The 16198-nt window shown below is 38.2% G+C and overlaps 2 protein-coding genes across 2 annotated transcripts; one reads left to right on the top strand and one right to left on the bottom strand.

Moving 5' to 3' along the window:
* Positions 1-4521: 4521 nt before the first annotated feature.
* LOC18010007 (probable non-inhibitory serpin-Z5) lies at positions 4522-11504 on the bottom strand. Its single transcript, XM_024157818.1, has 4 exons — positions 11212-11504; positions 10950-11154; positions 10692-10714; positions 4522-5230 (listed from the first exon to the last, which is right to left on the bottom strand). Exons 1-4 carry the CDS (start codon positions 11502-11504, stop codon positions 4522-4524), a joined length of 1230 nt encoding a protein of 409 aa, XP_024013586.1.
* Positions 11505-12992: 1488 nt separating this feature from the next.
* LOC18009925 (defensin-like protein 245) lies at positions 12993-13405 on the top strand. The gene is made up of 2 exons (XM_006392012.1): positions 12993-13062; positions 13185-13405. Exons 1-2 carry the CDS (start codon positions 12993-12995, stop codon positions 13403-13405), a joined length of 291 nt encoding a protein of 96 aa, XP_006392074.1.
* The last annotated feature ends 2793 nt before the right edge of the window (positions 13406-16198 follow it).

Raw genomic sequence — 16198 nt, 5'->3', positions numbered from 1 at the left:
GTTGAATGTCTAACTCATACAAAGATCTCCAGAAGATCTTTTTCTTCTTCACCGTGAGATGATGCATCCAATCCTCAAAACCTACATCAATGAGTTCTATCCCATCATCATAGCTAGGATCTAATATCCGACTCAATAGTTTTTCTTCACCCGAGTCTGCAGGCTTCAAGATGCTATGAATGTCCTGGCAACATAAAAAAACAAATTAGTGACAAACCAAAATAAAATAAACATAGTTGTACAGTTGTCCTAATTGTCCCACGACCAATAATCTTTAATATTGCATAGTTGTACCAGTTGTCCTAATTGTCCCACGATCAATAATCTTTAATATTTCATAGTTGTACCAGTTGTCCTAATTGTCCCACGACCAATAATCTTTAAAATTGTATAGTTGTACCAGTTGTCTTAATACCATTACCAACAAGCAAAACATAGTTGTACCCTATTGTCCAATAACCAAACCCATCAAATACTAACATTTGCACTTGTTCCAATTGCTGAGTTTATATCCTCCAATGGAATGCCTTTCATGCATACATCGGTAAACTTGTGCTTGCACATCTTCGGACAGTCTTTCTCTGCAGGTACGGCTTCTCGAAATTTGCGGTCAAGGCTAGGAATACACTCAAAAGCAAGTATCTACAGAAAAAGTCAAAAAAATAAACTCTAAATTATGTAAACTATTGATATGAGAATTACCTGTAGAGGAAGAATGAAACCAGACAAGGGACATTCTGCTTTTTTGTCTGTCATGCTACCATTAAACTTTGCCATCACACGCCGAATCTCCTTCATCATGTCATCGAATGTGTAACGCCCCCAAAGGAATGATTTACACACATTCAAATCACTGACAACTCTGAGCAAGAACGGATCAATGTTACCATCAGTCTTGTATTTCGCCTTCACTACCTTGCATAAAAACCAGAAGAGGGCCATTTTCTTCCTGTCCACAGAGGTTCCTTCATTTCATTTAATTTTTCTTCCACCTTCCCAATCTTGATTTTATCCTCCCTACCAAAGTGCTTCTTGACAAACTTTGTGTTCCCCAAATTGTTATAGTCAGCCGGGTAATCACGACAGTCAAGTCCACTCAAAAGCGCATGCTCTCCCAGAGAATACCTTATCGGAACTCCGTTAACAACAAACCAGCAATCACTAAGCCTATCAGTATGAGCAGTGTGAAGGAGAAGCATCCACAACCCTTGATTCATATGGTTGGGCTCCTTGAACATGTGAAAAATGTGCTTAAATTGAGGATGCGCTCTAAACCATGCTTTCTCCTCATCAAGCTTATCAATCTTGTCCACAATAGCTCTAACTGAGCACCTTGTCAATATTCTACAACCCTAGCTGTACTCGGGTGGACCGAAGTAAAGCTTCTCAGGCACCATCGGTTGACTACCATCATCGGCATCCTGAGATAAAAACAAGAAACACAATCATATGAGATTTAGTTGCCCCAGTTATCCCAGTTGTCCAAATGCCAAACATAATTTCGTGCAAATAGTTATCCTAGTTGTCCGGGTTGTCCAACTACCAAACATAATTTCATCAGACACAGTTATCCCAGTTGTCCCAGTTGTCCAAATACCAAACATAATTTCGTGAAAATAGTTATCCTAGTTGTCCAACGACCAAACATAATTTCATCAGACACAGTTATCCCAGTTGTCCTAGTTGTCCAAATGCCAAACGTAATTTCATCAGACACAGTTATCCTAGTTGTCCCAGTTGTCCAAATGCCAAACATAATTTCGTTCAAATAGTTATCCTAGTTGTCCTAGTTGTCCAACGACCAAACATAATTTCGTTTAGAGTATACTTACCTCTAAATCTTCATCTGCCTCCTCGCCATCCTCTTCTTCCGCTGCATTTTCTTCCTCTTCATTTCCTTCCTCTTCATTTCCTTCCTCTCCTTCTCCTTCGTCGTCTTTCTCAGGTGTCCCCCCTCCTTCCTCGTCTGCTTCTTTCTCGGATTCCTCTTCTCCACTATCTTTCTTGGATTGCTCATCCTCGACTTCCTCTTCTCCTGTTTCCTTCTCGGATTCCTCTTCCTCGGCTTCTTTCTCTGATTTCTCTTCCTCGCCTTCTCTTCCTGAAGCCTCATCCTCAGATACATCTCCCTCGCCTTCTTTCTGGGATTCTACCACACCCTCTTCCTCGGCTACTGTATCCGCTAAACCCTCTTTCTCAGGATCTTCACGAGATTCCAACTGCTCCTCTGGTTGATCCGTCGCACCCTCGTCCATGGGTGTTGGTGCGGTTTCAAGGGCTTCTTTGGTGGTTTCCGTACCGGCTGGGTCTGCTTCCATCAATGATTCTTCTTCACCCCGAGTTTCTTCATGGGTTGTTTCTTCATCATTCGCCGGAGGGTTTGGTGTTATTCTGGGGTCTTTATCTTCTATATCTGCTTCTTCATTGCGCTTGGGTACAGATTCGTTCGAATCATATACCACGCCTTTTAGTCGATTTTGTAACTGCTTCTTCATGGAGTTAGGGTGGATTTAGGGTTTGTCTTGATGAAGTTAGAAGGCTAAATTATGTAATAAATAGTACGGGAAGTTGAAGAAGGAGCAGTTACAAAATCAGGTGTCGTTTCAAGGGGGAAGTTGCAGAATTTTCGGAAGAGAGAAGGAAGTGGAGATTGCCGTTCGGGGAAGATGAAGAGAGAAAGAGGAGAAATCGTATTTGATTTTCGGTTTTAAGTTTATCAAACGTGTTTGGTTTTAAAAATTAAATCCACTTGGTTCGGTTTCTTTTACCCAAGTTTTGGTTTAACAATTTCAATTTTATTTCAAATTGACTAAGTTTTTTTTTTGGAAAGAAATTCCTTTTTTTCGGGTATTCGGGTGGGGCATAAAATGGGTGGGTTTTACCCTGGTATTTCGTAATTAAAGAGACATATAGGGAAAAGGGTATAATTTCAAAGGTTTCTGTTAATAAAATTAATTCAAAAAGAAATTAGTTTTTAAAGGCACTTCAGCTAACTTTTACGCGTCTCATGTCTTTTCAGCCGCGTACTCTACAGCCTACTTACCTTCAACCTTCTTTAGCAGCATTGCATTTTATGTGTTGTGGAATTGGATTCCAGCAACAAACAGATCCGCTCTCACTAAGGATTGCGCTAAGTTCCTTTACATGCTTTTGAAAAAAATACCTTTCAATTTCGGAAAGCTGGTCCATGATCAGATTATTCGATTGGGTCAGATGGTAGACTACAAAGTCATACCTGTACTTCCTGCCTTGATCTATCAGGTTCTAAATTATCAGCGAGATATTCATTTGCACAAAAATGAATCTTTGAATACCATCTTACTAAACCAATTTGTTATCATATACGAATAAGCAGAGGCAAACACGTGTTTCCTCCTTCACCTTTAGATCAAAATGTAAGCTTGCATCTCTTCCCTCAACCTCAGGTCGAAAGGGAAAATATGCTTCTCTTTTTTTCAAACTGCAATTACCCGCACATATCAAAAACCTTAAAAATATGTAATCTTTTTATGAAGTTGGTTGCAGTTTTGTTGGTTTCTTGTGTCTTAATCTCCCTTCTGCCAAGCCAAATTGTTGCGGAGATAAGACCTTGGTGCCCATCAAAGAAACAAATATTTAGTGGTTCATGCAAAAAAGATTTCACACAATGCTTTGATGATTTAAAAGCAACATGGGGTGATACTGGAGATTCCTAAGCCTTGTTGTTCTCAGATTACCCATATATTTTCAATAATAATGGTTTAATACTAACATATTCGCATCTAAGTATCAAAGACCGAGATTAAAACTATATATAAAAGGCTTATAATAAGTAATTGTGACAACCAATACTATATCACTAGTTCGGATCCTAAACGTTAAGGACCTTAAGGTGCTGGTTTTTCTCATGAACACTCAACGTTAATATATTTGAATTATTAACTCGATTTTCTCCATAATTTTTTCAATCGTTTTATCTTTTGCGTTAAAAATCAAATACACACATTGTTTCGATAATATCATAACACATTGAGCTTTTCTGTTGCATGACAATAATATATATATGTATATATATAATATACAATTTTTTTTTTTGGGTTTTACTATGTATTCTTCATATGAACAGAAATTAGGCTCTCCGACTACAATTGTGTTAGGATTAGGATCTGGATTTTGTCAAGGACATAATTAAGCTTTGGTGTGATTTACAAATTGCAGTTTGCTTATGAAAGAACAATGTTTACAAAACATATTAAAGTGGAGGAGATGCATTATTATTCGAGAAATAATCTCACCAGGAGTTTGTCTATACGGAATTGATGCGAGTATTGTTACCCCAAAAAAAAAAAAAATTCCAAAATGATTCGGTCTGAACCGAATCAACTTAATTAGGTCTCAACCAGATGAACATTTTCCTAAACCAAACTAATCAGAACCAAACTGAAACCTTAAATCCACCAATTACAAACCAATCTCGGTTCTACCTCAAATAAAATTTAGCAATAAAAAATACCATACCCCCTAATCCGGTTAAAGCCGGTCCTAAGTAGGAGAAGATTTGGAAGGATCCAAAATTTGACCAGTGAACAAAACGGTTCCAGTTTTGTCTTCTCTAATCAAGAAAAGAAATGGATGATCAGCCACAAAATCTATAGTCTTGGGCACAATAATGGTGCCCCTGCAACCACGTCTGCCACCTTTAGTAACAGCTGCAGCAACTGCACCATCTTCATCGATCTCGATCAAAGCCTTTTGGTACAATGAAACTTGGAGCCTCAAATCAAAAATCTTTGAAGCTTCAAACCCAAATTCGATCTTAATCTTTGGAATTCTGAGTTTACCAACTTTAACTGCACTTGTCGTAATGTAATTGACCAAGAATCCATCAGTAGATGTCATTCTCTCCAAAAGATTATCCAATCCATCTATCTTGTCCGGTAGATAAAAGTACATTGAGAATTTGCGGTTTGTATCATCACGGCCTTGTTGATAAGGAAGCCTAAGGACCTTGAAACCATCATAAGCCGTTACGTATTGTTTCTTACAACTGCTCATGAACGGTACAGAGACTGATGTGCCATTGAGAAGTTGAAACTCATCGTCTCTTGTCAAAGACTTAGGGAATTTGTCTTCCCAGGCTCCCTTGAAGTACAATGCGTTTCCATAAATCCAATCTGTGTCGCTTTTAATGGATCCACGAGGAAGGATATCTTTGATGAGACCATTGGTGTGATTTGAAGCCCATGCATTTGATAAGCTCCAGAATACTTATGTGAGAAGAAGGAGGAAGGAATTGCAACAAGAAGAAGCGGTTAAAACGGTTAGTGAGGACGTTAGTGGAACCGTTGACCGAAGAGAACCGTGACTGCAGCAAAGACTCGGAGTGGCAGAGAGGGTTTGTTGTTACGTTAGTTCTCTGGTTATATTGTTGTTGTTGCATTTTGAATTAGGAAGACTTCATTTTGTGGAAGTACTCAGTGAGTCGAGAGACTTGAGGCGATCTTGGATCGTGAGTGTTTGTTCTTTTCAGATTCATTCTTGTAATTCCGATATCTCAGCGGATATCTGATTTGTATCTTTGATTCATCAATACAGAGTATTTCCAGTAATTGAGTAAGGGTTGAGAGTGATTACACATTCATTCTTAACAAATGGTGCGTTCGTGAACGGATTGATCAACGGAGCTGGAGAAATCGCGATTGGGAGCTACAATAATGGAGGAAACAATGGAAACTGAAAGGACGATGGAGGAATTCGGGAGAGGTATGGAAGAAGTACATTCCGAACTGAAGCATTTGACGAGTGGATACACACTATTATCCCAATCGTTAGCAACATCAGATCGGAAGCTGGAGAACATATCGGCGATATCAACGAAACGATTCGAATCGTTGGAGAGGCAGATGATCGCGTTATCACAAGCGATTGGAATGATCGAAGCGAATCAATTCAATCCAAGACCACATGGGAAAGAGATCGGATGTTCTTCGGCCGATAACAATCAGGTAACAGAAACGAATCCTGAAACCCTACCGGAAGTCTCGAATTTAGGTTCTCGGGGAATTGAGGTGATAATGGCTACTCGTGAATCATTGTTGAAAAAGATTGATCTACCTACGTTTGATGGAAAGCTACCATATGGTTGGATTTGTCGAGTAGAGAGATACTTTCGAATCGGAAAGTATAATGAAGCACAGAAAATGGAATTGGTTTCACTGAGTTTGGAAGGACGTGTGTTAAACTGGTTTGAAGGAGAAATGGTTGAAACACCATTTGAGGATTGGAAGAACTTTAAAGAGAGGATGTTAGCTCGATTCGCAGCATCTATTGAGGAAGAACCAGGCAAAAGACTTTGCAGTATTGTGCAGACGGGTTCAGTTCAAGATTATATCAGTGAATTTGAAGAACTCACAGCACAAGTAACGGGGATTGATGAAGCAAATCTGGTCAATATTTTCTACAAAGGGTTGAAACAATAAATGAAAGAAGTGATAAAGCTCAAAGAACCGAAGGGATTAACAGCTCATAAAGCTGCAGTGGTGAAAATGGAAGACAGTGTGTTATGCCAAGTGTTGAGTGGAGCTAAAACTATAGAAAACAGAACACAGAGGCCACACACATACACACCGTTCAAAGCAGCCTCAACGAATGTAGGCAAGGCAATAACAATGGAAAATAAAGGGGGAGCTCATCAAAACGCGAAACAAGGACAAAGACCACGTTTACACTTGTCAGAAGCAGAACTGAAATACAGAAAAGAAAATAAACTGTGTTTCAAATGTGGTGACAAGTTCTCAAGAGAACATTTATGCCCCAACATGTCATTACAAGTACTAGTGGTCCTGAACGGATTGGAGATGGAGGTGTTGGAAGATAACATGATGGCCGTAGAAGAAAATCCACAAGAGCAACAACCTCAGATGATGGAGCTATCGTTGAATGCTTTTTTGGGATTGGATTCACCCACAACAACAAAGACTAAAGGAGAACTCAGGAGAAACACAATTGTGGTGATGTTAGATAGCGGTGCGACGCATAACTTTGTATCACCAGAGCTGATAAAAAGAGCTCATTTGAAGATAACACATAACCCGAACCTACAAGTGCTATTAGGCACAGGAGTGTCAGTGAATGGGTCAGGAATATGTTCGGCTGTAACATTCTCAATGCAAGGATTGACGTTTACAACCGATTTCATTGCATTGGAATTGGGTGGTGTGGACGTGGTGTTGGGGGTGCAATGGTTGCGAACTTTGGGGAAGTGTCAGGTGGATTGGGAACTTCACGAGTTCAGCTTCTTATACAAAGGGAAACAAGTAACATTGGTTGGAGATTCGGAGTTACATAATTCAAAAATCTCTTTGAAAACGATGTCATACCATCCTATGGTACAACATCATGGTGTGCAGTTAAGATTCGGGAACACAGAACTGATAGAAACAAAAGAAACAGTAGTGCCCACAGAAATAAGCTCGGTGTTGAAAACGTATGATCACGTGTTTGCCGTACCAAAAGGCCTACCTCCTGTAAGAGGCCACGAACATGCAATTGTTCTGAAACCAGGAACGGAAGCCATAAGTGTTCGACCTTATCGATATCCACAGGCTCACAAGGATGCAATGAATGGGTTGGTGAAAGAGATGTTGGATAGTGGAATCATCAGAGCGAGCCGAAGCCCTTTCTCTAGTCCGGTGCTGTTGGTAAAGAAAAAAGACAAGTCATGGAGATTCTGTGTCGACTATAGAGCTCTAAACAGAGCAACTGTAGCAGACAAATTTCTGATACCAATGATTGATCAGCTCTTAGATGAACTGAATGGAGCACGAATATTTTCAAAACTGGATTTGAGGGCAGGATATCATCAAATACGAATGATCGAAGAGGATATTTCGAAAACCGCGTTCAGAACACACGACGCTCATTACGAGTTTTTGGTAATGCCGTTCGGCCTAACCAATGCTCCAGCAACCTTCCAAGCCCTGATGAATGAGATTTTCAGAGCTTTCTTGGGAAGATTTGTTCTGGTTTTCTTTGATGATGTACTGATATACAGCAGAACTGAATCAGATCATGCGAGGCACTTAGAGATGGTGTTGAAAGTTTTTGAGGAATACCAATTGTTTGCTAACAGAAAAAAATGTCTATTCGCACAGCCTCAAGTGGAGTATTTGGGACACATAATATCAGCAGAAGGAGTGGGAACTGATCAAACTAAAACTTCAGCTATGAAGCTATCGCCAACACCGAAAAATGTGAAACAACGGAGAGGTTTCTTGGGTCTGACAGGATACTACAGACGGTTTGTGAAGGGTTATGGCACATTGGCAAAACCGTTGACAGAACTTCTGAAAAAAGACAAATTTCTGTGGTCAGTAACAACGCAAGAAGCTTTCGACAACTTGAAACTGGCAATGATGTCAGCACCAGTGTTAGCCTTGCCAGATTTTCAGAAACCGTTTATCGTCGAATCGGATGCATCTGGTTTTGGTTTGGGAGCTGTTCTGATGCAAAACAACAGACCAATAGCATTTTTCAGTCATGGGTTAACCCCTCGTGAACAACTAAAGTCAGTATATGAAAGGGAACTCATGGCAGTGGTCTTAACAATCAGAAAATGGAAACACTACCTATTAGGCCGAAGATTTGTAGTGCATACAGATCAGAAGAGCTTGAAGTACTTGTTAGAACAACATGAGATCAGTATGGAGTATCAGAAATGGCTGACTAAGTTGTTGGGTTATGAATTCGACATCATCTACAAACCGGGTATAGAAAATAAAGCAGCTGACGGGTTATCAAGGATTGAAAATACTACACTCGAGTCTCTTACTCTGTTCGCGTACACCATACCCAGTTCGGTGATGATACAAGACTTGTATGCGGAAATCGAAGAGGATGAGGAGATACAGAAGTTATTAGAGTGGTTGAAAACGGAACCAGACTCAAGAAAAGGATACACAATGAGAGAGGGAAAACTGTGGTATAAAGGTCGTCTGGTAATTCCAAAATCTTCTCAATTCATTCCGAATATATTGTTAGAGTGTCACGATGGTTATATGGGTGGACACTCAGGAGTGTTAAAGACCATTAAACGCGTACAACAATGGTTTCATTGGGAAGGATTATCCAAGACAGTTCAACGTTATGTAGCAGAATGTCAGGTGTGTCAAACACACAAATATTCGACTTTATCACCAGCTGGTTTGTTACAACCATTGCCTATTCCAGATCAAATATGGGAGGATTTATCAATGGACTTTATTGAAGGACTTCCTGCTTCAAACGGCTACAATGTTATATTCGTGATCGTGGACAGGTTGAGTAAATTTGGTCATTTTGTGGGGTTGAAGCACCCGTTTACAACAGTTGATGTGACAAGAAAGTTTGTCACTGAGGTTGTTCGCCTTCATGGATTTCCACGATCAATCGTTTCAGACCGAGATAAAGTGTTCCTCAGCTCGTTTTGGAAAGAAATGTTTCGTTTAGCAGGAACACATCTCAGGTTCAGTACAGCCTTTCACCCACAGACAGATGGGCAAACGGAGGTACTTAATCGGTGTTTGGAAACGTATTTGCGTTGCTTTACCTCATCGCACCCACGCACTTGGTTTAAGTTCCTGAGTTGGGCAGAATTATGGTACAATACATCATACCATACGGCGTTGAAAACCACCCCTTTTAAGCTTGTCTATGGTCGTGACCCTCCAAGTCTACTTCGCTTTGAAAAAGGTTCCACTGAGAACTATGACTTGGAGACAATGCTGATGGAACGAGATGAGATAATACGGCAATGCAAAGTTCATTTGGTGCACGCTCAGCAACTTATGAAAAACAATGCAGACAAACATCGTCGAGATGTAGAGTTTACGGTAGGCCAAAAAGTATATTTGAAGTTGCGCCCCTATCGTCAACAGTCTGTCGCAAGAAGAGTGTGCCAAAAATTGTCAGCTAAATATTTTGGACCATATGACATAGTCGAACGCATTGGGAAGGCGGCGTATCGGCTAAACTTACCTATAGGCGCACAGATTCATCCGGTCTTTCACGTGTCGCAGTTAAAAGCAGTCATTGGCACTCATCGTGAAGTATCACAGTTATCTCCAACGAGTGAGGAACTAATGGATGTCATAATTGAACCTGCAGATATACTCGCTACCCGTTACAATGAGCAAGGAGAATTGGAGTTAATGATTCATTGGAGTGGGTTGCCTGACTGTGATGATTCGTGGGTAAAGCTAAAAGAGTTCAAGACGCAGTTTCCTAACCATAAGCTTGGGGACAAGCTTAAATTCGAAGAGGGGGGTATTGATAAGCTCCAGAATACTTATGTGAGAAGAAGGAGGAAGGAATTGCAACAAGAAGAAGCGGTTAAAACGGTTAGTGAGGACGTTAGTGGAACCGTTGACCGAAGAGAACCGTGACTGCAGCAAAGACTCGGAGTGGCAGAGAGGGTTTGCTGTTACGTTAGTTCTCTGGTTATATTGTTGTTGTTGCATTTTGAATTAGGAAGACTTCATTTTATGGAAGTACTCAGTGAGTCGAGAGACTTGAGGCGATCTTGGATCGTGAGTGTTTGTTCTTTTCAGATTCATTCTTGTAATTCCGATATCTCAGCGGATATCTGATTTGTATCTTTGATTCATCAATACAGAGTATTTCCAGTAATTGAGTAAGGGTTGAGAGTGATTACACATTCATTCTTAACAGCATTCACCTCCTCGCGCACTTGTTCAGCCTTGTGTTACAAGTAAAAGCTAACTTATCAGAAATTGTATGGCTAATTTAGTTTTGAAAATTTGAAAATTGTATGGATTTTCAAAACGCGAATCATTTTGTAGAAATGGAACAGCTCTTGATCTAATTATTATTAGCTCTAGTCGCAGCTACTCTTAACCTAATTTGTTACACACAAAAAAGAAACCCTAATCTAATCAATGAACATTTTAAATTCGGTGAAATCAGAAACTAACCTTGAATCGGAAATCAACTTGAGCGAAAGCAGCCTTGAAGAAATTCTCAAAGAGATCCTTTAACGAGGGTTTAACAGGCAGCGATTGCTCCATCCACACTCCATTAACGGCCGAGATTTTAGGGCCACCGCTCGCGCTAGCGTCAGCGAGGACGACTGTAGCAATCTTGCAGAAAACAGCGTTGAGCTCATCGATTGAGGAAGACCTAAGTAAGGAGAAGATGAAGGATCTTAGTGTTTCTTCCTCGGAGGTAGCAGCTAACATAGTGAGCACGGCGTTGATTGATGTTGGAGAGAAGACCACGTTTGAGTTTTTGGCAACGGAAGAGATTACTTTCGCTGTAAGGAACATAGTGAAGTCGTTTTGCTTCTTCATCGCGTCTTCCACATCAATCGCTCTTGGCAATTTAATCTCTGCGAAAGTGGGACTTGCGATTACTTCTTGTGATTTGCTCAGTTTTTGGTTTTCCTTCTCTTTTCGATACATGTTTGAGAGAGAGGGATCTGCTGTGTCTGAAGATGTGCTAAGCTTTTGTTCACTCTTTTTTGGATCCATCTTCAACGTTTTTGTTTATTTCCCTGTGAACACACATGACACATTCATAGCGTATAGTCGGTTTTTGAACAAAAGAAGAAATCATATAAGCGTATAGTCGGTTTTTGAACAAAAGGAGAAATCATATATTTTCTTTTCGAAAAAAGGAAAGAATTTATATACTTCTAACTATAGTAGAATTGGAAAGTCTAACTTTCTATAAAAATGAATTTAACGTTGAAAGTTAAAATTAATAGATGATTTATTTATTGCTTGTGTCACAAGTTTTTTTATTTAATTGACTCTCCTCAAGTTGCTGTTGCAGCAGGGAAAGAAGCACATGTATTTGATAAAAATCTCTGAAGTTATGCTTGGTGTTTCCCTCCAGCTCAACTCTTCTAACCCGGTTGCTTTTGTGATCCACAATGTTAACATAAACAACTCGAAATTTACCCCCAAAAAATGTAAACATGAAAACACTAAATTTAATGGGTGCAAAGATAATCTCTCCCATATCAGAAGCGCCCACCATTTCTAAATCGCCATGAAGCATCCCAGTATCACCTGTACTAACACCTACTTCTTTCGACCACTCTTGTTTCTTGGCTTCCTCTAAACCCCACAAATCGAAAACGGTGCTACAAATTCTTTCGACAAGAGCTACTTTTCCATGGTAGTTTATCAAGTCGTAATACGAAAATCTAAAGTCCTTGGGAAACACGGGAATTAAACAATCTCCAAATTTTCAGACCTCAAATCAAACCCCACCATGAATGGTTCATTTCAAGAAGCGGCAGCAATGTTATGTAAAATACCATCTATGCACACACAACTAGTTCCAGAAAAGTGAGGACCAATTCTCCATGAATAATTTTGAGCTCATAATGTGAGGACTTGATGATGTTCACAAAGTTAATTTTCGAAATATTTACATGTTTTAGTATTTTATTTTAAGTCCAAATATGAATCTAAAAAATAAATAAAATAATAAAAACCCAAAACTATAAAACAATTTGAATAATTGTTTTTTTTTAAAAGAAAGCTGTTATCTTATAAAATAATATATGTTAAATATTTTTAAAATTTAATATAGATATATATATAACAGATCCAGATATCCATACCTTAAATCACAGTACACATATCCTTATACAGTTTTGACAAATTCAAAATTTCACTGTGCGGATCTGGATTGTGACGTTTTGGATATGAGATAATGAGAAAACTGTATATGTTTTCTACCTAAAAGCCTTTTGAAACAAATATAGATAATATCAATTAAAAAATCCCATAATTATGTCATGTATTCATATTTTCTTAAAATATTGTAAAAAAGATAGCTTACCAAAAAATACAGATCATATTTTTTAGTCTCAACAGGTATAATCAAATGTACTAGCTAGTGTATATGTGTCTATATAAATATATAATTAGTGCTTGTATAATCACAGATTAAAATATATAAAGAAAAGAAACACCCAAAAAAAGGAGAGAACAAAATTACAAAAAATGAAGTTGGCTGCAATCTTCTTGGCTTCTTGTATCTTATTCTCCCTACTCCCAATCCACTTTTCTCAAGGTCTTATCATCATATTGTGTGTGATTACTATTTTGCTCATATATATCATATTCCGGTTACCCAAACCGGCTTCGTTTAATTCTGTTTTTATTTTGTTGTTGTTGAAAAAATTAATTAATTAGGTGGAGAACCAAGAGTGACCGCTGCGCACAAAAGGCCGTGGTGTCCATCGAAAAAGCAGGAGTTCACTGGTTCATGCTCAAGCGATGGAGCACAACAATGTCTAAATGACTTATTAAGTACTTGGGATCCAAGTGTTAGGCTTAGCCCTGTCTCCTGCAATTGCACTCCTCAATCCAACAACATGCGTCTCTGCAATTGTCCTAATATGATTTGCCCCTAAACCATAATTAATTTTACTTAGTATGTTGTTATTCTAAACAATTTTCTATGTATCAATAATATCTAATAATGTACTCTCGCAACTTTTTAAAAAAAAAAAGGATTCTTTTGAAGAAAGTGAATATAAGTTCTGTTTTGAGTCCAACAACAAAATTTAAATTATAATATATTATATATGTTCAGTTTTTTCCGTCGATTAAGTCTCAAGTTTCTTCTCTCCTCTGTAGATTCCAATATTGTGCTTTGTTGTTTGTTTTTGTAACCTTGTGAACTTTTAGTTCCTTTGCAAAGATGCTGATGTTCTGTCTAATTACCTTGGTGGGCTAAACGAAGGTCTTGTTAAGGATAATTTCATTACTGTCTATGAGGTATCTATGTTCAAACAGTTTGCAATTTCGATAAGCAAGCCACTTGATTATCTCTTTCTTTTAACCGAGACTATGGTGGCCATTATGGTTTCTGCACTTTATTAGTCTAGCTTCTATGTGATGTGTTGTTTATCTTGTGGCTCAATTGTTACTTCAATTTAGCACTTGTGCGCATTTTGTGACAAAATAGAGACAATTTGGATAAATATTTTAGCGCCTTTTCGAGTGTTTAATGTACTACGTAATTCTGGATTCATTCTACCTAATTTTTGATAATACGTGTTAATTGTCAGGGCTTGTAGCTTGTATTATTCTTGTTTTTCTGTGCTAATATCATAATGTCTTCAAATTTCCCCTGTTTCACTGTTCTTGGATTGCTTTTGAGACGAAGTACACAATTGTAACATTTTCCACCTTATGAGTGAGTCAGAAACAAAGATGCCACATTGCTTCCGATTTGTTATGCATAATTTGTCTTTTTTATTTCTTGTCTACTTGTTTCGTTGGTTTGCAATCACTGAGAGATTAATAGCTCTTTGTTGGTTTGCTCAGACCGTCCGTCCTCGTTTGTACAAAGGGTCTCATGCTCAGACGCACGCTGGAGAGTTCGATATCAAATTGTAGTTTTCCCGTAAAACTCTATTAAAGACTTTTGAGCTCCTCTTAATTGTTTGTGACTCCAAATTGTATATACTAGATTAATACCCGCATTTATATAAATTTATATTTTTTATTGCTTGTGGCGCTAAATATTGGTTTAATAAAATATCCATATAAATACTCTAAATTTATATACAATGACAAAAATTCATATAAAAAAAAAGGGAAATTTGGTGTCATAGCAACAAGACAAGAGCTATTTAGGTGTTTGAAAACTAATTTTTTTTATGGTGTGGAAAGTACCCTAAAGCCCCTCAGCTCTTTTCCCCCATAGCATCTCTTTAGAATGATAACATATACGTTTTTACATATTCATTTTTTCTGACACCTTTCTCTTTCATCAACTTTAATTCAAATTATTTTCGTTGGGACTTTATAGTCAAACTTAAATCTTTGAAATTCAATGAATTTCAAAATACTGCTACCACACCCATATCCTCTCTTCTCTTATTTCAGCGACTATACATCTTTGCTTCGCCGTTCCTGTCAAGATCAACCGGAGTTTGACGCAGCGAGTCTTTATACCATTACCGCCGTTTAAAGCTCCGAACATGATGGACAAATCTTGTGAACCACTGCCTTTTTCTTCTGCAGCGAATATTGAAAGGTACATGTTCAGTCGTTGACACATCTACTTCTACTCTGTTATTGTTTCGTAATTTGAATGTTATCTGATTGTAGTCGCCGTTATCCGCATATATCGTCGTTAATTTCCAAGATCTAGAATTGTTTTTTTTCTCAGCTAGATCTCTCGTTATTTTTTCTCTTTTTGGACACATAAACGTTTTTTTATAGGCAATTTCTCGTGATTCATGATTTTTGTATTTTTTAACCAGCCCACTCCCATTCTCATCCGTCATCCAGATCTACGCTTTCAGATCTGAGTAGTCGACTACTGTCTATAGTCAACTACATTTGAACTACATTACTAGCTTAGTAGGCGACCATTTATTTGGTAGCTAACTATTCGTTGCTATGTGTTTGAAGGGCTATGTTGTCCCAAGTACATCCCGATCTGGTACCTGGCAAATGATGTCCTTCCACAGATTCGCGATGCAGTCTAGGATTTTAAAATTTTCTTTCAGCAATTAACTATATACATCGTCACTAGTAATCGTCTACTCGCAACGTCTATAACCGATTCAATATAAAGCTACATATTCAGTTAGTCTACGTTACTACTAGACAGGAATAGTCAACTACTCATATGAATAACAATAGTTATTTACATCACATTGGTAGTCAGTTTACAGTAGCTAACTATTTGACTTTTGTTCGTTTCAAGGGATATGTGTACTCTTCGACAATCCGAACCCACACCGTTTGCAAATAATGTGCTTCTCCAGATTAGTGATGCACTCGTTGATATTTTTGAAAGAGTTGGTCGGGAATCTGCCAAAGATGCTTGTTCATTTGCTTGTTCATGTAAATTTCTGACAGTTCCATCATCTTTTTCGTTGTTATCGATATCTGGTTCTCTTTATTTTGTAGATCTAGAGTAGTTAACTATTTTTATATGCATACTGAGTAAGTAGTAACTACATTGAATATGGTCATTAGTAATTGCCTACTCTTATCATCTATAACATATACAACAAATAACTACTCCATATTCAGTTAGTCTACATAACTACTATGCACATATAACCAATACTAATATAATTATCGGTAGTTAACTACGTTATAACAGTAATCAGTTTACAATAGCTAACTTTTTGCCATTTTTCCTTTGTAGGGATATGTGTTCTCTTCGACAATGTGAACCC

Source organism: Eutrema salsugineum, unplaced genomic scaffold, assembly GCF_000478725.1.
Source record: "Eutrema salsugineum unplaced genomic scaffold, Eutsalg1_0 scaffold_8, whole genome shotgun sequence".
Lineage (NCBI taxonomy): Eukaryota > Viridiplantae > Streptophyta > Magnoliopsida > Brassicales > Brassicaceae > Eutrema > Eutrema salsugineum.
Note: the sequence above shows the minus strand (reverse complement) of the source record. Positions and strands in the feature narration are given on the sequence as shown.